Below are 21,777 nucleotides of genomic sequence, written 5' to 3' on the forward strand. Positions count from 1 at the left end.
TTATTAGAGCCATACATAGCTCTAATACTCCTCGTACAAGCCCAGAAAACGCCTGGTTCAGTAAATCTGACCTTCAAGCTCAGCCAAGGTCAAACTGGGACTTAGCCTGCCACTACCTGCGGCAGCTGCGTACGCCGCATGGGCGCCCACATCTTAAAGGCGGTCTGCGATCTGTACAAAATGCGCCGAGTGCTGGTATAGCTTCGTATGCGCTGTGCTTTCGACGCTTAGTTAGTGTTGAAGCGAGATTCAGTATGGAGGTCAATTCGCTTGGTGCTCCCGCTGCGCCGAGCAGCGTCTGTGTCTTGTTTTGTGGTGCACTTGTAGATGCGGTAGTTGCTGACGGCGCCGAGCAGCGTCTGTGTCCTTTCCCAAAGCCGGCAAAACCTTGCAGCGGAGATCAATGTGTTTGTTCGGGCAGCTACGTGGAAGGGCCGTGTGGAGTGGTCAGAAGGGACGCGCGTTTCGACACCAAGGCCGCGGCGGAGAGTTATAACCGTCGCGGATTTTGGGGGAGCCGCGGTTTACGGAAAGCGCGTAAGCGGGTTGACTGTGAGTCAGGCCTTCCGGTGTTCCGTTCGCGGAGTCGTGGCTTTAAAGTCAACACTTCGCCGCTGGGCCGCACCCCTGCCGAGACATTCTGCGAGGGGACCACCGTGCGTGGAAGTGTTTTCTTTGGGGTCGACTGCGTCTTGCGAGGTAGCGAGACAAGAGACTCATTGTCCGTAAAGGATTTGAGGCAAAGGCCTTCACATGTTGGAACTACGGATAGTGTCACCCTGGAGCCCCGTTGTGTGCACACTGTGCGCGCCGCAGTGTCATTGGACGAACGATGGGGCGAGGGTGATACATGGGATGCTTTTCGGTATCGGCAGGGCCGTTGGACAAAGATTCGGCGTAGATTCGGCTAAGAAAAAGATGCCTAAATTGTAAGATTACTGCAACTCTTGACTCGTAGTCTTTGATGTCTGTGTAAATACTTTTCCTCGATTGCTACCCTATTCCATGTTAATAAACAGTCAACCCCTTGCAATCAGCGTCACATCCTTGTCTACTGTAATAGGTACTTCGCGACATCCACAACACCTTCAAGTTGCCCTTACCGACATCGAGGCGAATAACAACTCGTAGTATCGCTCGACAAACTTGGTTTAACCGCGTTCAACCACGGCAAATTTTTTTTCACGGTCTCCACTCTGTCGACGTATTAGGACGGAAGTGATTGCATTTATTTTTTTCATTCAGATCCCATAAGGGCAGTGGGACAAATGAGTCCCCCTTTTCGAGAAAAAAAAAGCCATGCATTGTCAGTACGACAAAAAACGCTCACTTTTTTTACACATTAACGGCTTGTTGTATAAAGGTAAAATCAGTTGCGAATTACTTTTAAGTTCTTAATTTTCGTACCACACACAAAATTTCTAAAAGATTTATTTCGTTAGGGAAGTATTCGAAAATAATTTTGCGTCGAGACTGCATGGGGTTAATTGGATATTTGCGTGCCAATTTATTGAAAAAAACATTTAGTGCCAGTGCGAAAAATATGCCCCACTTACTAAAACAAAGGACTTGTTTTAGAGAACTGAAATTTGTTGTAAACAATTTATAAGCGCCTAATTTACTCGTGCCATGCAAAAAATCTATGTTTTTGTAAAAATAGATCCATGCTGCAAAGGGCTAAGCAGCTTTTAAATATCGCCTATGACAGATAGCACCATTCTGATCCCTGAGCTGGTCTACTAGAAGAGGCGAACATTACTATCACGTGCAATCGAAATGCATATTCGGCTAATAAGCCAGAAATCACTAAATATGTTCTATATACTTTACGGTACGTATTGCCAATTAAAAATTGCATCCTTAACATTCATTTCAGATTCTTCACATATCCTACCGCCAACACCTTCTAGGTACTATGAAGGAAGGCTCATTCAGATTTTACACTTAAGAAAGTGCGCATTTCTTCACGCCCATCTCATATTATTATCTATGAATGATAATGTGCGTTCCGGTATTCTTCACAGCTCATTATCAACGGCAGTAAGTCATTAAATCGCCTATGACATCTCCATGCTTATAAGCAGATGCCATAGACAATTTTTAATGAGTTACTACTATTGATATTGAGCTGTGCTTAGCAGAAGTATTCAAACTATTATACTGGGAAGGCTTAAGAGTGAGGATCAACGGCGATTATCTGATAAACCATCGGTTTGCAGTTGACATTGTCCGGTTCAGCAACACTGGGGATGAATTGCAACCAATGATTGAGGGCCTTAACCATGAAAATGTAAGAATAGGGTTGAATATTATTATGCAGAAAACAAATGTAAAGCTGAATAGCATGGCAAAGGAACAAGAATTCAGGATCGCCAGTCAGCCTCTAGAGTCTGTAAAGAAGTACGTTTATCTAGGTCAGTTACTCACAGGGGACCCTGATCATGAGAAAGGAATTTTCAGAAGAATAAAATTGAAGTGGAGCGCATACGGCAGGCATTACCAAATCCGGGCTTCGAGATTACCGCTGAAGTGGTAATCACAGTCATGTCCCAACCCACCAATATACACACACTTTTACCCTGACTTGACAGACCCATACTGCTGATTATGCGGATCCATAGCCTCTTTAAATCATATTTTCCGGGACTGCAGGTGCCGGGAGGATACCCCCCCTCCAACCAGATGTCCTGCCGCTCCCTCGCCTGGAGCATGGGAAGCAATACTCCGGTACCCGAGCCTGGCGGTTCATCTTCGGGCCATCGAAAGAGCCGAGGAGGTGGCAGCCAAATTGACTAAGTCATACCTCACTAAGCCACACTGACGAATTAAGTTGTTTCCTGCTCCTCTTCCTGACACCACTGCATAATTAAGTTTGGGGGTCGGTTTAACGCCCCCAAACAATACAGGCAGGGGGGGATCCAGGTTTTTTTTGAGGGGGGGGGGGGGGTCAGCTTCTGTCAATGATGATTATGATGATAGTAGCCTTTCTCATTTACCGAAATTCACCGTTTCTGCTCACGATAAACCCGCGTTTTATACTGCTAGAGCAACACCTGTAGCCCGCCGTGGTGGCTCAGTCAGCTCAGGCGTTGCGCTGCCGAGCACGGCCGCCGCGGCCGCATTTCGATGGAGGCGAAATGCAAAAACGCCCATGTGCTTGCGTTGTAGTGCACGTTAAAGAATCCCAGGTGGTCAAAATTAACCCGGAGTCTTCACTACGGCACGATTCGTAATCAGAATTGGTTTTGGCACGTAAAACTCCAGAAAGAGGAAGAAGCCCTATAGCGAAGCCAGGTATCGGTTTCTCCGAGCTTATAGGAAAAGGACGTTACCAAATACAGCCATGTGCTTGGCGGCTGTGCCTGATAATACAGGGTGCTCAAAACTAAGCTTTATGGTTTTGTAGCGTTAGCTACACTGGCCTAGCCAAGCCCGTTTCGCGCGGCACATCAAGAGCCGTGCTGCGCATGCGCAAGGATCAGTGATGTCACACGGCTTGCGCACCGGAGCCACCGGAGCCGGCACCTCTCGCGCACTCCGCCGCCGGTCTGCGCATTCCAGAGGAGTGACGTCGTAGCCGTGGTAGACGCACTGGCGCCGGCGCGCGCTCGCTGTTCAGTCGCCGTCTGACACTGCGCTGGAGCCGCTGCGCTCCTGACTGGCGTTTGCCAGTGTGGTATAGCCATGGAGAAGGAGAGCGCAAATGCTGCTCAACAGCGCAGAAGAACGGAGAAGCTTGACTCATAAGAATAATCTTATCTTAAGAATAATCTTAAGAATAAGCTAAGAATAATCAGCTGAACCTTTTCTAATGCTACGTATATCCTGGCATAGCCGAGCTAACCCACTGCAACTTTTCTTAAAATTAGGCACTGGGAGGCACGCGAAGACCACCTATGCAAATAAGTTATGTGGCCAGGGGGGCACAAAGTGAGATGATAATTATCGCTGTGAGCAGCCCAATTAACTAAAATTGAACAAATATTTTTTGTTGACTGCAGAAAGTGGGTATGTTTGTATTGAAAACTTAGAGGCAGTCGTGTTTCTGCACAGTATCAGTCGGAAGAATTATTCTAGCGTGTTCGTGCTCCGAGATATCCGACTCCAAATTTCAATTGTCGTACTGCGCAGAGTTATCGAGTCGACGCGAGAGCGGTTTATGCTTTGCGTTGCTGTGGAATTGAGGCATTTTGAACATTTTTAGGACATTGACATCTTTATGGGTGAAGTGTTGTCATGAGATTTGTGCATGACAACACCACGGCAGTATGAAATATTCGTTAGCATAGCTAAAGAGGTTTCTGCTGCTGATGGTGCAGTTGTTGCTTTTGATTTCAATAAAACTTACAATACTTGGAAATCAGCAGTCACTTTATTTGCGTAGCCCAAACAAGGACCATGCCCGGTCGTCTAGTCACCATTACGCACGCGCACTGCCCTCCGGCTTCTCCGCTCGCGCCAATATCTCGGCATGGCAGCTGCCGCCATCTTTACAGGCTGCGCGGTCGCGTGTTACGACAGCGGTTACGGGTTCTTCGATTTTTTTTATTTCGCCAGCCGTGAGGGGAAGGGGGGCAGTTATTATCTTTGCCAATGCCTCCGCCGCGTTGTCAGACTAAACGCCGCACCCAACAACCGCGTCACTTCAGGGAGGAGCTTTGCGCCGATCCTCATTCTCTTGCATGCGTAATCATGCGAACGACAATTAAAATTTGGAGTTGGATGTCTCGGAGCATACCCATGCTAGAAGAATTCTTCCAAGTGAAACTGTGTAGAAACACGACTGCCTCTAACTTTTGAATACAAACATACACACTTACTGCAGTCAATAAAAACCTAATTATTCAATTTTAGTTAATACGGCTGCTGACAGCGATAATTATCTCACTCTGTGTCCCCCTGGCCACACAACTTATTTGCGCAGGTGGTCTTCACGTGCCTCCCAGTGCCTAATTTTAAGAAAACCATAAAGCGTATTTTGAACACCCGGTATATCTAGCCTGTATTCAGTAGCGCACCCAGGATCTCTGCCAGGGGGGGGGGGGGGGGGGAGCACTAATTTCGATTTCGTCACGGGAAATTGTCAAAAAATGCGCTTTTTGCGATTGTGCAGACGATTGCGCATCTTACATCTTCGTTGCAGTGCTCAAATGCGTAAGGAAAGAAAAGGGGTTAAACAAAAGGGGGGGTTAAGTCGGCCTCAGGGGGGGGGGGGGGGGTTTACAACTCCCGAATCTCCCACCCCCCCTCCCCCCCCGTCGGTGCCCCACTGCCTGTATTGTTTCTTAAAATGGAATTGCGGATGATCTGTCGCAGGTTCGTTATAAATGCGTAAGCACGGGTCCGTCTTTGGAGTTCTGTTGGGATCCCTTGATTTCCTTAATAAGATTCTTTGTGTTCGGCTAAGACACCTTCGTTTTAACGCTCCGCTCCAACGCGGCAACCACTACGCTGGTTGTTTACGATATGCGAATCACCGCGTATGAAGACTCACAACGCCACCTACAAGAAGAACGATGTGGCGTAGTAGCCGAGAGCGCGAACCAGCGTCTTCATATTTTGTTTCCCACGCGACGTCATCCTTTTACACAAGGCGCGCATCTGCTCCCGTTTCTCTAACAACACGACGCCATCTATAGGCCCACGCGCTGGCGTTGGCCGCTGACGTCCCGCTCCCCCACTTCGCAGCCGCTGCTCGTGGCATCGCCCCGCTCCGCGAGAAGGCCCACTCAGATAAACGGATCCGGCGGCTTTGAGCCTCCTATACCTAATGTATGACAATAAAACTGCGAAGTTACAATGAAAAACTTGTAGCGTACGAACGGTACTGTGCTCGTAGTTGATATTGTCAACGTGTAACTGTGATCACAATGAGTGCTACAGTTAAAAAAAAGTTGCCTATGCGTAGTTCTTAGATTAGCTGTTAGTTGTTATTATTTATATATGAACACTTCAGTGAGAGATCAATTTCATTAAGCAAGTTGGTCACGGAACCGATGACAGCAAATGAGGCAACCGATGACACCCCAATGCGCAACTAAGTTGATCAGGCGCGAAGGCGCTCGCGCGGACATCGGCGTGCTTGGCAAAAGGACGTCCCCTCGTTCATTCGACGCCACCGACGGGACGAGTAAGGCACGGCCGGCGCCAGGAGGTCCAAGGTGTTCATGAGAAAAATTAAAGACGGCAACTTCGCGACACCACACCCCTACGGAGTACAACTAAGCTTGTGAGCGAGCTAGCTTTACTTCTACATGGCTGATACCACTGGTACTCACGAAAAATAATTTTGAAGAATGCTGGTGGCCATATTCTTTGTGACAGGGCCATCCCCCTCTCAGCAAGGGGGCGATGCAGAAATCTGAGGGGGGGGGGGGGGGTCAGGACATCTGGACACCCCCCCTGGATCCGCGCCTGAATACAGGGGCTCCGGATCCAAGTTAACCACCTGAAGTCTTCAACGTGCACCCGAAGTTTCATGCACGAGCCTTCCACTTTCATCGTAATGCGTAGTCGTTAAATATCGGGAACGTAGGACTTGAACAAATTTTGCGGCCTGTTTTACTCTTCAGGCACTGCGATCGTCTTGTATGTTTACGCCACGAAGCTACACGTATTTATTTGTCATATGCCCGAGTTGAACACCTCAAAAATACTTACTTGCAAGCGGAAAACATCGCAAAAATAAATATTACCGTTTCTAACACGCTAGCGAAGTTACAGTTATGTATAGCTTTGTGAAAACAATTTCTAGTAAATTGGTAACTCAGACAACATTTCATTGTTTTATGGTATAAAATTGTTCTCTGTGGCTAGTAGCTGAAGTAGCTGAAGTAGAACGGTGAGCTGAACTGAATACGAGAGAGAGAGAGAGAGCAGATTTTTTTGAGTAAACGCACAGTGGTTAGCCTTAGGTATAAGTCTTCTAGCTGGCTCAGAGGGAAAGCGTATGAGGAGGAGAGGCAGTTTAAGGATGAGACTATGCCATGTGTTTCTGCGAACACTTTAATCCTTTAAGGGCAGTGGGATACATACGTTCCACTTTGTGGTATGCGCGCAAAATCATTCTCGGGGGCAGAGAAGTCGCATTTATCTGAGTTGTATGGGGCTGACCTTCTATTTAAAGGCTTCAACACTTCAGGCGAGAATAGTTTTGGGACGGGTACTAACTGGCGGCAAGCGTGCGAGAGCTCGAAATATTGTTTTACAGCGAAAGCTGTAATGGCTAGGCGAAACGAAAAACCGTTCGTCCCATGTTTCTCTAAACGTCTCCATTGTCTGTGCCGTCAGCTACGTCGTTCTCTACGTCACACCCAAGAGCGCGCGACATTGGAAGTGCCGTTAGTGACGTCGTTAGCGAACGTGTTCCCGCCATTGCCACATTGACGCTGCTCTGCCCGCATCGCCGTCTCCTCGGTTCGCGGTTGTCGCATGCGTTCGATATCTCGAGTTAGCTCGGCGTCGTGGTTAGCAGCATGCGCTCGTCATTGGCGCTTGCGTTCCACTAGACACACAAACATGCAGCCAATAATTGAGGAACGCTTCAATGCAGCGTCGGGATTAACCCACTCCTAGACACCGGGACCGCACGTTTCAGCTTCGCTGGTTAATCATCTGTACGGAGTGCTTGGGCGGTGATTTTTCATTGTTGGAACGCTTCCTGGATGCGGCCCACATTTGAAGGCGAGAATAAACTTCTACTAAAGATATCCCATGTGTTGTTCCTCGTTCCTGTATTTTAATTTACACACTTACTTCGCAATAACCACTTATTTTTCTAATTTCAGGCGATGGCGCATACGCAGTACTCGCCCTAGTGAACGCCCGTGCAAGGGTAAATTCCTCGTTGGCGTCACCTATTCTCCTCGCACGGGCGTGATACGTCGGACAGACTTTCTCGTCTCTCTTGGACAACTCTCCTCAGATTCCTTTCCACTAGGCAGCAGAGGAACACCGCAAGGCTCGGTTCTCTCTCCCTTACTGTTTAATATTACTCTAATACCCATGGCTAAGGTTCTGGCACAGGTACCGAACTTATCCTACTCAATCTATGACGATGACATTACTCTATGGACAACCATCGATAATGCAGGGGAAATGGAGGAGACACTCCAGGCAGGAGCCAGTATAGTGGCGGAACAAGCTGAAGTGGTTGGCCTAGCTTGCTCTCCAACCAAATCTGAACTCCTAGTTCTACATCCCCCCAAATGTCGCACAGACATGAGACCCCCACCGAAAATTGAAATCCTCCACGACCGCCGCCTCATCCCAGAAGTAGACCCGGTGCGGATTTTGGGACTTATAATCCAAAACAATGTTAAGAACACGTCCACCATAAAGAAGCTCACCAACACGGTACATCAAACCATGCACTTGATCAGACGCATCGCCAATCGGCACAGAGGCATGCCAGAACATGACCTCCGCAGGCTGGTCCAGGCGTTCGTCATCATTCGGGTGGTGTACTACCTTCCCTACCTCTACCTCACGAAGAACGAGGAAGAAAAAATTAACGTCTTAATCAGGCAAGCTTACAAGACCGCGCACTCAACCTACCACGACATACGTCCAATGCACGCTTACTCCTCATGGGAGTGCACAATACACTGGAAGAACTCATGGAAACTCACAAGACGGCACAGGTTGAACGCCTCTCTTCCACCGGCACAGGCCGGTACATTCTCACAACCTTGGGGCTCAACCCCATGAGATCAGTACGCCATACGTATCACAGCCCCAGAGAAGTGCAGGATCTTCTCACGATGCATCCGCTCCCTACAAATGTACACCCGGTCCGTCACCAAGCTGGGAGAGAATCCCGAGCAAAAGCCCTACACAAGCACCATCTACACAATACCGGAGCAGTATATGTACATGCCGCCCAATACACTCAACACAAAGCGCTCGCGCTAAGCGTCGCCTTTAACATGGTAACTCAAATAGCGGCAATAACACCCCAAGCTCCCGCCTCATTGGAGGCAGAAGAAGCTGCCATCGCCCTCGCTATCTCCTGCACAACTGCCACACTAATCTTTAGTGATCCGAAAACAGCGATTCGGAACTTCTCAAAGGGCAAGCTACATGAGCCAGCCCTCCGAATTCTCAATTCTTCGAGACGCCCTCCTGGAAAAATTGAACTCCCCTGGGTACCGGCGCACGCGGCAACCCTGGGAAGAAGCGGCCCGTCACTCTGCTCGAGCGTACGTCAACCGGGCAGGGCCAGCTACAGACCCAGATAGGGCGCGAGACCGCCTGGTCACATACGATGAAATTACCCTACACTATCGGGAGCAATGCCTCCAATATCCACCCCATAAGTCGCTGATCAAATTCGAACAAGTGACCTGGAGGCGGCTCCAATCCCGCACATTCATATCCCCAGCTTACTTAGCTCTCATACACCTAGGCCTCTATTCACCGGAATGCACCCTATGCGGCGCCCCCAAAGCAGACTTCCGTCATATTCAATACATTTGCTCTGAGCTCCAACCACCATCCGATTGGCAATTAACAGACCTAGAGAGATGGGAGATTACGGTGGGAGATCCCGCGTGAGATGGGAGATCACGCGGGATCTCCCACCGAGAAGATAGATGGGAGATCCCGCGTCCAGCTCCGACCCAGCTGCGCAAAAGCAGCTGGTGGGCTGGGCTCTGAGAGTCGCTGAGGGTCACAAGCTCACGGCCACCCTACGAGATCTAGAGCCGACCCATTCGTAGGTTGTATATAAGGCTCAAATATAAAATAAATGTTTTCCACCACCACCACCACACTTTCTCGCGCCTGTGGCGCTTGTGCTATATCACTCAAGCGGGATTATACATTTCTCGCGCCTTACGGCGCTCTACCTTCAATATAACATCTCTTATTTTCCCGGGCCGTAGTGATAGAGACCCGGCCTGCTCTGCTGGAGCAGTATCTTCGCTCGTGCCAGGCTTTTTGTATGGTTCTCTCCGTGACTTTTCAAAGCATTTAACTCAAAGGGGTTTCAAAAAGTTTCGAAAAATGCTTTTGAGAAGTCACGGAGAGCAGCATACGAAAAGCCTGGGACGAGCGAAGATACTGCTCGAGGAGTTCTTGCCCGGTCGCTATATACTACGGCGCCTACTTCTCCCACGGGAAAATCAGTGGTGTTATTTTGAAGGTAGAGCTCCGTAAGGCGCGAGAAATGTATAATCCCGCATGACTGATACAGCACAAGCGCCACAGGCGCGAGAAAGTCTGTCCAACGTACCGCCCCGTGCGAGGAGAATAGGTGACGTCAACGAGGAATCTACCCGTGCAAGAATGTGCCGACCCCGCCGGCGGTGTTCGACGCTCGGCTGAGAAGTGCGCACAAAATTTTATTAGAGCGATAGCTCTATCACTCTAGGCAGAAGCCCAGAAAACGCCCAGATTCCGTAAATCTGACCTTCAAGCTCAGCCAAGGTCAAACTGAGACTCAGCCTGCCTCCACCGGCGGCAGCTGCACACGCCGCGTGGGCGCCCATATCTTGAAAGCGATCTGCGATGTGGACAATGCGAGACGCAGCACGAAGGTCAATTCTCTCGCTGCTGCCGCCGCCCCCTGCACCGTCTGTGTGTTGTCTTGTGGTGCAGTTGTAGATGCCGTAGTTGCTGACTGCGCCGAGTAGCGTCTGTGTCCTTTCCCAAAGCAAGCAAAACCGCGCAGTGGAGATCAGCGTTGTTTGTGCGGGCGGCTACATGGAAGGGCCGTGCGGGGTGGTCAAAAGAGACGCTCGGTTCGACACCAAGGCGGCCGATAGTTACAGCCGTCGGGGGTGGTGGGGGAGCGGCGGTTTACGGAGAGCGCGTAAGCGGGTTGACTGTGAGTCGGGGCTTCCGGCATTCGGCTCGCGGAAGCAGTGGCGTGGCCTTGAAGTCAACACATCGCCGCTGGATGCACCCCTGCCGAGACATTCCACGAACGGACCAGATGCCCCAGAGTGCGTGGAAGTGTTTTCTTTGGGGGACTTCGTCTCGCGAGGTTGTCAAACAAGAGACTCGTTGCACGGCAAAGGTTTTCAGGCAACGGCCTTGACATATCTGAATTCCGGATAGTGTCACCCTGGAGCCCCGTTGTGTGCACACTGTGCGCGCCGCAGTGTGATTTGCGCCATAGTGTGCATTGTGATTGGACGAACTATGGGGTGAGAGTGATATTGGGGATGCTTTTAGGTACGGCCAGGGCGCGGTTGGACACAGATTCGGCGTTGATTCGGCTAAGAGAAAGAAGCCTAAATTGTAAGATCACTGTAAATCTTGATTCGTAGTCTTTGATGTCTGTGTAAATAGTTTCCTGCTGTCGCTACCCTATTCCATGTTAATAAACGGTTAACCCCTTGCAATCAGCGTCACTCCTTGCCTACTGTAATGGAACTTCGCGACATCCACAACACCTTCAAGTTGCCCTCACCGATATCGAGATGAATATCAACTCATGCTATTGATTGATTGCAAACTGAAAATAACAAGGAAGGCTCACCGCATGTATTCTTGGAAGCGGTTGTGTCCTCCGGGATCTCCATGTATAGCTATCGAGATCCGCGTTGCCTCACCCGGTCGCTATGGTTGCTGCTACTCCCGGTGTTGCTTTTGTAGCCAGATCTAGCCGGGCCAACAAAACAAAAGTGTCACGCATCCGTCTCTTGCGGTTTCACACGTATCTGTTTTCTCTCAGCTCATACACAAATAGGCTGACCCATTTATAAACTATGTACCAAATGAAAGCGCGGTGGTATATCCGGAGTATTAAACAAACCAGCACTAATAGAGAAATCAATGCATTACCCTGAAGACCTGAAACAAGCGATCCCCACGCTCTGCCAGTGTGCTCGAGGGTGCCTGACGTAAAGCAGCTTACAGTGAAACGACGCGTCGACACTACTAGCGTATGTCACATTATTCGCGAAACCACTGTGTTATAGTAATCGTGACGTCAAGAACAAAGGTAGCGTTTCTGAAGTCTAGACGGTCTGATACGACGGAGATGGTAAAACTAAGTAAATGTGAGTAACATTCTTGCAAAAAAAAATGTGCTTTAAGTAAACTTTATATTAGAAACACGAGATTTAACTACACATTATACAAACAATCAACGAAGCGGGGTAAATATTAATAAAATTTCTCTGCAGGTGAACGAAACGAAATTATCCAAAATATTACAAGAACAACAAATTTGGTATACATGACAGGCGACAGTGCAGCATTTTTTTAAATAATATCGTGCGATCGTCGGCACTGCTAACACGGCGCGAACCGGCGAAATCGCCGAGAGTTGGCTTGTGAATAAACATTAGTTGGAACGTCGTCGGCTCGTAAGGGGTGACTGATCGCTAGCCGTGCTTTATACGCGGGCGAGAATTCTTGTCGATCTCGCCGGTTGGCGCCATCATCACGCGCTGAGAATTGTCGACACTCGCGCGATAATATTTAAAAAATTACGAAGCTGTACACGTCAAGCTTTAAACGAAAAATGAGCGAGAGACAGCTAGGGATTGCGAACGAAAACAGAAAGAACAATTTAATAAGTAGGGGTAATAGTCTGTAAGACTATCCGCAAGTGGCTCACTCGAGGCAAAACAAAACACGAAACAATCCTCAGCGAAACAATGCTGACACCAGCAATGTTAAACCAAAAATGGTAAAACTTCTAAAATCACGAAAAGTCTAGATCGTCATGCGTGTAAAGTCCCCGAAGAAGAAACGAACGAAATAATTGTAGTACAAGCTTGCCTGCAAAGCAGAGTCAGAGCGAGTCCAGACGAGGGGAGTCTCAGATCCCTTTTCAATATTGATGGGCGGCGTGGAACCCTCCCGAGACCCCCCTGACTTTAAGCACTGGGCTTAAGAGAAACATCTTTGCGAACTTTGGAATCTCTAAGTGCTTGGATAGCGAAGTAGCTGCTATGGCGCATCGAGAACAGCCACTGTGCTAAGTTTAACGGTTGTTTCAAGGAAGCGCACATTTTTGCGAAAACAGAAAGAAGAGTGTGGAAATTCTAGCCACATAATGTTTAGGTTTCTTTCGTTATCTGCACTGCTACCTAATTATTATGTTGAAGTTGTTTTCTTCTATATGCTAAAAACAAAGCGTGTTATGTAGTTCAGGCTTATGGGAGTTGAAAAAGTTCTCTTCTCCTGACGGCAGTGTTTAGGGAGTACGAAAGTGATTTAGTAGAGGTTAGAAATCGTTTTGGGAGTTATTGGGAGCTTTGAGACTTATTTAGTGGAGTGTAGGAGAGTTTTTGGGCGTACTAGAGTTTTTTAGTGGAGTTTAGTTTTAGGGACTACGAGAGTTATTTAGTGGAGTTTACGAGAGTTTTTGAGAGTACCAAAGTTATATAGTAGATTTTGGGAAGTTCGAGAGTTATTTAGCGGACGTTAAAAGAGTTTTTGCGAGTACGAAAGTTATTTAGTGGAGTTTATGATAGTTTTGGGGAGTACGAGCACGTCCGTTTCTCGTTCCCAAAGTTTTACCTGTCACCATGGAACAGGCAGATATTAACCAGTGTTGAGGTAGAAGAACATAACATTTACGAGATGTGCAAATTGTCTCAGCACGAATTTTTGGGCCACTTGGTTGGACATTCTTTTGATCAGATTAACCAGCTTTATCCCACAAAGAAACTTGTTGTCGACGTGTGAATGGTAGGTCGCCTTGCCTCTGCCATGCGAGTCTTAAGATACAATGCACCCTATCTCGTTGCAGGCTAGAGCATGCTAGCTCAGGCCGACCTCTCTGCCTTCCTTCAAATAAATTATCTGTCTCTCTCTATCTCGTTGCTCTCTCGGTTTATAGCAGTGATTTAAGTGTTCCGACTAATATATGCCGATCTGTTCACAATAAATATTCAGATGTTCAACAGTAAAATGCGTGTCTCTGTGCCATCCTGAGTTCTCGTCTGGGCCGAATTGCAACCCAAAGAGAGCTACTAAATGTTATCTAGCGGTAACTAACTGACTAGCGTGGTTTAACGCCCCAAAGCTACACTGAGGCTATAAATAACGCAGTAGTAGAGGTATCCGGCCTAAGTTCTACCACCTGAATTTTTGTAAGGTGCACCTAAATGTAAGTGCATGAGTGTCTCATTTTCTTTCTTTCTTGAGCATCACCGTCACCAAAATACAGCCGTCACTGTCGGGAGTCGAACCTACAACCTCACGCTCACCATCAGTATGTCATAGCCGCTCAGCGACAACCACACATGCGAACTTGGTAAGCAGCAAGAGCCAAGAGCAGCACTAATTGATAGATTCGTAGTTTCGCGACTAATGTGACGACTAGTACTTGCGAGCGTGACACATCGCATAGTAGTTAAGGGTTTTCACAACTTTGTAAGCTTTTCTTGTTAAACATAGAAAAAAATGTCGCTGTTTCACCCGAAAGGTGAAGAATTGATTGTAATAGCAAAGTATTAGGCAACTATATGAAACAAGGGCCATAGTCTTATCGGCCTTGTAAAGTGCCGCGAACATTCGCTTACTAATTAAACTAACAAGCATGGTGCCAAGTGTCGCACAGGCAAACCTCAACAGATCCCACTAGATCGCCATCGACGCTCGCTCTCACAACCCGCGCGTATGCTCCAATCTGATGAAGAGCACCGGCAGCGGCGACCGCACGCTTCTTGCTGCCCCGTGCTTCCACGTGCCTCCGAAACTTGAGATAAGGCGGTCTCAAACATTAGGCGAGCGAGAACACAGAGCACCCGAAGCCGCCGGCCATCTCGGTTCGCCTAAGCTTTGTAGGCACCGCAATTTCCTCGAATATGGGGCACGCAGGACCGCGTTCAGTGGCGCCATGCGCAGCAACGGCCTGGCCAGACGAGAAGATGCACGCTCACCTGACCCCCTTCCCGTCTCTTAGCGCGCTCTTGATCAAACAGCCATCCTCCTTGGCTCGCCCTCGCTATACTATTCAGCATACGGCGCGCGGGGTGCGATAGAATCTTATCGCGCTTGAACTTTACACGGAACCTCGCAGTAACGGATACGACGGTGGAGGAAATTCGCCTGAAGAGAACCTATAGTTTCTATCTCAATGAAATGTTGCCAGTGAAGATGACAGATGGGAAAGGCAGTCAACACAGTATTCAAGTTACGACTGACTGATCACAACAGTGTACACCCTCTAAGCCCTTGTCTGAGAACTGACTTCCGTTTGAATAACCCAAATACGGCAACAGTTGTGCGAAAATCGGAAAGGTGCATTATTATTCATGAAATGGAAATATTGTCATCTACCCGAGTTGTAGCACGACGCTTTCAGAATAGAAACCTTACAGCATCCTGGTCTGGTGATGGAACACGGAACCAACGCCTTTCCGGAGCGGTCGCTCTATCATTTCAGCTATCCAGCTAGCGTATCGCCTAGTGAGTCCGAATAAATCTTCAGCTTAATGTCACTTCTAGCATACACAACCTCCCATGGCAACAATTCTCGTACTGTACCTTCAAACCCCTCTCACAAGAAGACTTTCGTAGCCCTTGCAGCGCTCGCAGTAATTAGCACTCTGCAATTAGTACAGCTACAACGCAAAGCACTAGCGTGCGTAGAAGATTCAATTTCATTGACAATATCGAGGGGTTCTTCATACCAGAAGTTGCCTGAAAGTAGTAAGGTAATACACAAACCGTACTTGTACACGTTAAGGGGGAAAATGTTACCGAATACAATTACCTAATTTAAAAATGTAGTTGATTATGGTGGCCAATTACTGAGTGAGTGAAACAACTTTATTTAGACCAGCGGATTGAGGTCTGGGCCTAGGCCGCGCCAGGGGCAGTAGAGAGACCCTGTCTCCCGGCCGCCTCTCGAGCTCGCTGGATGGCCCATAGTTGATCTTGCAGATCTGAGCTGATGAGCGCGGCTTTCCACCGCGCCCCAAGCTGTTCTGGGGAGACTGCATATTCATCCTGAACATGTGCGCAATCCCATAGAATGTGTTCTAGGGTGGCGTGTTCTGTCCTACATAATTTGCACAAGTCATCTGGGTATAGTTCGGGGTAGATGCGATGTAGGTGCACCGGGTTGGCGAAGGTTCTAGTTTGAAGTCGCCTCCAGTCAACCGCCTGAGGTCTGTCTAATTTGGAGCTAGTAGGTGGGAATATGCACCTCGACTTTTGGTGGAAGCGGGTGACGTCGCAGAATCTGGCCAATTACTGCCCCATTAACATAGTTGAGCAATTACTGAGATGGAATCTGTCACTTTTAGTTGCTCCCCTCGCCACATCGTCAGTAAAGTAACTCGTTACATATAATTAGTTACTTAAAAAAGTGATGGAATCACTGTGAGCGTTACCTTGTAAAAAATGTAATCGTTGAGTTTCATATCTCAGGAAAAATGTTTTTATTACAAGTAATTAGTTAAAGTGAAGGGTAGTGATCATAGCTAGGTGAGGCATATGATTTCTCTCAATTTGAAGATAGAAGAGCAAATTTAGACATGAGGTAACAGGCCTACCTATGTGCAGTCAGGGTAAGTGCAGATGAATTCAGTTTGGGCCTCGCAAACAAATATACATCCTTAAAACAGGAAGATCAGTATAACACAGACGCAATCGCTCAAACGCTAAATATACTAACTTCAAAGCAGCAATTGAAGTGGGAGGTAAGGCACCAAGGCGACAAGTATGTAAGCTCTCCCAAGTAACAAAAGACCTAATAAAGAAACGAAAAAGCGAGAAAGTGTCTAAATCAAGAGATGGAATTCGCTGAACTGTCAAAGCCCATAATCAAGAAAAAATCACGCGAAAATCGGAATTACAATGTCGGAAAGATTGACGAAGCCGTAAAAAATGGGGCAGTAAGAAATCACTGAGAAGAAAACTTGGCATAGAAGAAAGCAGTGAAAAATTTCAGTGTAACTTCATCAGCAGTTTAGATGATATAGTAAATGCAGCAAAAGACTTCTATACTAAGCTGTACCCATAGTATCCTCGCAACTTTGATTGGAAGTAGTGGCGAACAGGGCAGAGAGGCTCCTTCTAAATCTGGCGATGAAGTTAGAAGGGCCTTGCAAGACATGTCCATGGGAAAAGCGGCAGGACAAGATCAAATAACAGTCCAGATATTCAAAGATGCCCGGGATATTATACGTAAAAGCTTGCGGCCCGTTATACCCAATACCTAACGATTTCAAGTGTACCAAACAGCTGGAAGAATGCCAACATCATACTAATCCCTAAGAAAGGAGACGTTAAAGAACTAAAAAATTAGAGGCCGATTTGCTTGCTTTCAGTGCTGCATAAAATATTCAACAAGGTAATTTCCCATAGAATCAGGGCAAAACTTGACTTCAGTGAGCTGAAGGAACAGGTTGGCTTCAGGAAGGGTATCCTACCATGGACCGTATCCATGTCATCAATCAGGTCATTGGGAAATCTGTAGAGTACAACCGACGTCTCTATATTGTTTTCATAGATTAGGGAGATGCATTTGATTGAGTAGAGATGACAACAATCGTGGAGGCATTACGTAATCGAGGTGTACAGGTAGCATACATGAATATCTTAGCAAATAAGCATAAAGACTCCACTGCTACCTTAATTCTCCCCGACAAAAAGCGGGAAAATACCAATCGAGAAAGGGATCATGCAAGGAGACAATCTTTCCAATGCTATTCACTGCATGCTTAGAAGTATTCAAGCTTTTAGACTTGGAATAATTAGAAGTGAGGATCAACGGCGAATATCTCCGCCACTTGCGGTTTGCAGGTAACATTGTCCTGTTGAGCGACGCTGGGGATGAAATGTCACAAATAATTGAGGACCTGAGGCGCAGAGAGTAGAGTTGAAGATTGATATGGGCAGAAGAAAAAGGCACTGGCAAGAGAACAAAAAGGCGTGATTCGCGATCAGTTTCCAGAATCTGTGCAAGAGTATGGTTATCTAGGTCAATTACTCAAAGTCCACCCTGATCAAGGGAAGAAAATTTACAGAAGAATAAAGATTGTTTAGGGGCGCATACGGCAGGCATTACCAAATCACGACCGGCAGTTTACCACTATTCTTGAAAAGAAAAGTGTATAATCATTGCATTCTGCTACTAGTAACTCATGAGGCAGAAACTTGGAGGTTAAGTAGACAGTAAGGGCTGCGCAACCAGCGATGAAACGAAATATGTGAGAACAGTCCCGGCCGCGGGGGATCAAATACGCGAGGAGGAAAGCGGAGGAGGAGGGTATGGCGAAAGCGTGAGAAGGAAATGGAAGTGCAGCGACGATGGCTACAAGATGGCGCCAGAGTGGCCCGCGTCGTCTGGGAGGTCTGTCGGCAGCGGCTGCTGTGAATCGCACCCACGCATCACCCACGCGCTGCCTCTCGCGATCTCCCGTTTAGCGAGTCAGACACGCCACACTTCGCTCCGTTTGGAACGTGCCACACGAGACAGATTGTCCGCGCCAGCGAATATATCGCGAAATGAAAACGCGTATAGAGCTGCGCTCAAATTTCGCATTAGCGAGTATCGTAATCGTTGGTGAATTTTTTTAATATGCTGGAATGGGTCTTCAGTAGAGGTTGGTTCAGCATACTACTTACTAATTAGTTAGTTCCTAAACTCATTAGGTTGTTGGTGAAATAAGATTTCAGTGTTTAGTTTTACAAATTCACTTTTGATGACCAGAAATAGGGCGAACAAGTTATTTTATTTTCCTTGATGTAGAATAGAGCTTGGGGCCGCGATAAAGATATCTCTCTTTATTAAAAACCAGACTGGCTTGCAGAAGGATTGAAAATGGGGCGAGTTAATCTGGAAAATACAAGGTCGTACAGGCGCTACCCTACAGGGCCGTCCACTGCTGCGTAGAGCGCGCTAACGGCTGGCGTTGCTCTCCAGGGCGACAGCTGGCGGCAGTTGCTGGGTTCGAGATAGTGTGACCAGGACCACGCGCGGCCTAATGGACGCGTAGAACTGCTTTTGACGAGTGGCCAAGTTGAAAAGCGCCGTTGTTTACCCAAATCTGCGCTCGGCCTGGGCCGCGATTTTGTAGCGATGCCTTATGACTTATTTTGGAATAGTCTTATCATCCAGCGCTCACGGCCGGCTGATCCCGTTGATAAAGCGAGCGGACCGTCGCTCTGACCACTGACAAAGCGCGATAAGCGCGAAAAGGCATTATTACTTTAAAGTCATCGCTACAAAATACCGGCCCTGAGGGCACTTGCGGCACCGCAATTGCGATAGAATGAAATGTGTGGGCTGGTAACACGCGCCGGCCTTTCGCAACAAATGAAGCGCGCTCACGGACTGTTCGAGATAAAGGCGCTCACGAGCATCACCTCTGGTTTGATGCAACACGCGCAAGTGTGCAAGTTTATTAGGCCGCGTATGCTCCATGGCGCGCAATTTAGGACCCGGCAACCACCGCCAGTTGTCGCCCCGCAGAGCAAAGACGGTTCAGCACATCCTAATGGAATGCGACGGGATCCACCCAGCGAGAAGCGAAGGTAACGTGCAACTCCCAGAATCGCTTGGGTTTAAAGTGGAAGGAAACATCAACGATCAGCCGTAGAGATAAGCAAGAGACGATTAGAGTACTGGTGGAAAAAAAAAAGCAGGGAAAAGATGGATATGACCTGATCTCTTAAAATCATAGGTAGCGGTACAAGGTAAATTTTGTGAAAAAAAAAAAAAAGATTAATGAGAGGGATACAAAAATGCTAGATAAAGAACATGTATCGTAAACATGATTAAATCAAGCAGGCTAGGTGACTATTTGTCGCCGCCCCGTTTCAAAGGGGATGCCAATAAATCATCATCATCATCATAGTCAACGGCCGTTCGCGCGCTCAACCAACACCACCTAGATAGCAGAAGGCCTGTTCACTCTGATTCATGACGTCACGCTACCTCCCTGGCCCGAAATTTCCATTGCCAAGGCTGGCGTGACGACAGCGATAAGGTCAAAATCACTGTTGCTTACTCGGGAGCATCCCCATTAGATTCTATGGCAGTCGGCCCAGGTAGCATGACGTCATGGATCGGAGCGAACGGGCCTTGTGCTATCTAGGTGGTGTTGGCTCAACACAGCCGTGGACGGCACTGTACATTTCGGATTAATCACAGCCACTCGCACAGACTGAAAATTGTGCAGCACCATTCGCGTGACGCATGCAATCTGATTATACTGTCGCTATCATATTGGCGACAACGTTCGCAAAGTATACCGATACACGAAAACCGTCTTTTCGGAGAGTGATAACCTGATAAGAGCGACAATTGGGAGAAAATAGCGACCGGGAGATAGTCAAAAGAAAGACACAAAAAAATTTAAAAATGTGCGAGCGGTAACATTCGTCTGTGTGAAATAATGCGACCGAGTTTAATGTATTCTTAAGACACTGCAGGCTGGGTGGCCCTAGCTAACGTTAGCCAAAAAAATTAAATTATGGGGTTTTACGTGCCAAAACCATGGACGATCTGATTATGAGGCAGGCCGTAGTGGGGGACTCCGGAAATTTGGACCACCTGGGGTTCTTTAACGTGCACCTAACGTACACGGGTGCTTTCGCATTTCGCCCCCATCGAAATGCGGCCGCCGTGGCCGGGATTCGATCCCGTGACCTCGTGCTTAGCAGCCCAACACCATAGCCAAAGTTAGGGAATCTACGGTTATTGAAGCGGCACTTTTCGGTCGCCAATTTTCTTCGGCCACCCGGGACAACTTTTGCACTTATTACCAGTCTAATTAGATAAGGCACATTAAACGAGATTTGAACGGCTGAATTAAGGCCGTGACTTCTCATGGGAAAGCACATCCTCTCGGGGCGTGATTCGTATCGGGCAGGGCTGCGTATCACCACGCAGCCCTTCTCGTATTTCACGTGCTGTACCAGTATACCGTACTTAGATTGACGGAATGGGACGTTTTGGGGCAAAATCGCAGCTTTCGCATAGCAAGTGGCGCATTTAGTTGAAGCCCCAAAATTCCTGATATAATCTCAATGAATTAGCCAGGTAATTAGTAGAAAAAAATGATCCTGGTGAAGGAAGACCGCATTGTCACAGAAATACGTCACAGAAATCTCGGGAGGGGGGTTTGGACACCGTCCGGTTTGCACACCCACCCCTCTCCCCTCCCGGTTGCGTCAGTGCTCGTCAGAATTTCGACAGTTCCACTTCACGAGAAAAAAATTAAAGGGACCTAATACGAGGCCTACTGGAAGATTAGTCTTCTAAATTTCGTGCTAGACTACGGCTTCTGTGAGATCCTAATACTAACGAGGTGTTTCCCCTAAAATTGCGGGACCCTGTAGCCGCGCAGCTGGTAACCGATATGTATACTGTGAATACGCCCTAAAACACGATCCGCTGGTATACTTCGAGCAAACGAATTTCAGTGCCACTTACCGCACTTGCTGCCGTGTCGTCCGCCGCCACGTCTCACGGCATTCTGCCGCATTGAGCAGCGCACTGCGCATGCTCAGCCATTGCCTAGGCGACCGAGCGCAGTTGCCGTGCGTAACACAGCTCTATCGCTTTTTCTTGCTTTTTTTTTCTTATGCGTGGTGTGGACTTATCGCTGTCATCTACCTCATTTACTACAGCGAACAATTTATCGGCACATTCGGGTTACGGGCACTCCTCGGAGTGACCCATGAAAACTGCGGGACTAAAATGACCGGCGCTTCTTGTAACTTGCAATCTTACGTCGAGTATATGGGGATTTTTTTTTTTTTTTTGAATATGCTGCATGATCAAAATGTCTCTTTGTTACACGCGCGTTGCCGGCAAAAGCATACAATACTGAACTATAAAAGGCAGAGTGATTC

General features: G+C 47.8%; 1 protein-coding gene across 1 annotated transcript in view; it reads right to left on the reverse strand.

Moving 5' to 3' along the window:
• The window catches only part of LOC119434080 (uncharacterized), a 207,903-nt gene extending 186,440 nt beyond the window's left edge, over positions 1–21,463 (reverse strand). The window contains exons 1-2 of the mRNA XM_049658515.1: positions 21,356–21,463; positions 11,486–11,607 (exon numbers count right to left, since the gene is read on the reverse strand). Coding sequence (XP_049514472.1) covers positions 11,486–11,528 — 43 coding nt within the window. The 5' untranslated portion in view covers positions 11,529–11,607; positions 21,356–21,463. The remainder of the gene's footprint in view (positions 1–11,485; positions 11,608–21,355) is intronic.
• Positions 21,464–21,777: the final 314 nt, after the last annotated feature.

Source organism: Dermacentor silvarum, chromosome 11 (assembly GCF_013339745.2).
Source record: "Dermacentor silvarum isolate Dsil-2018 chromosome 11, BIME_Dsil_1.4, whole genome shotgun sequence".
Taxonomy (NCBI): Eukaryota; Metazoa; Arthropoda; class Arachnida; order Ixodida; family Ixodidae; genus Dermacentor; species Dermacentor silvarum.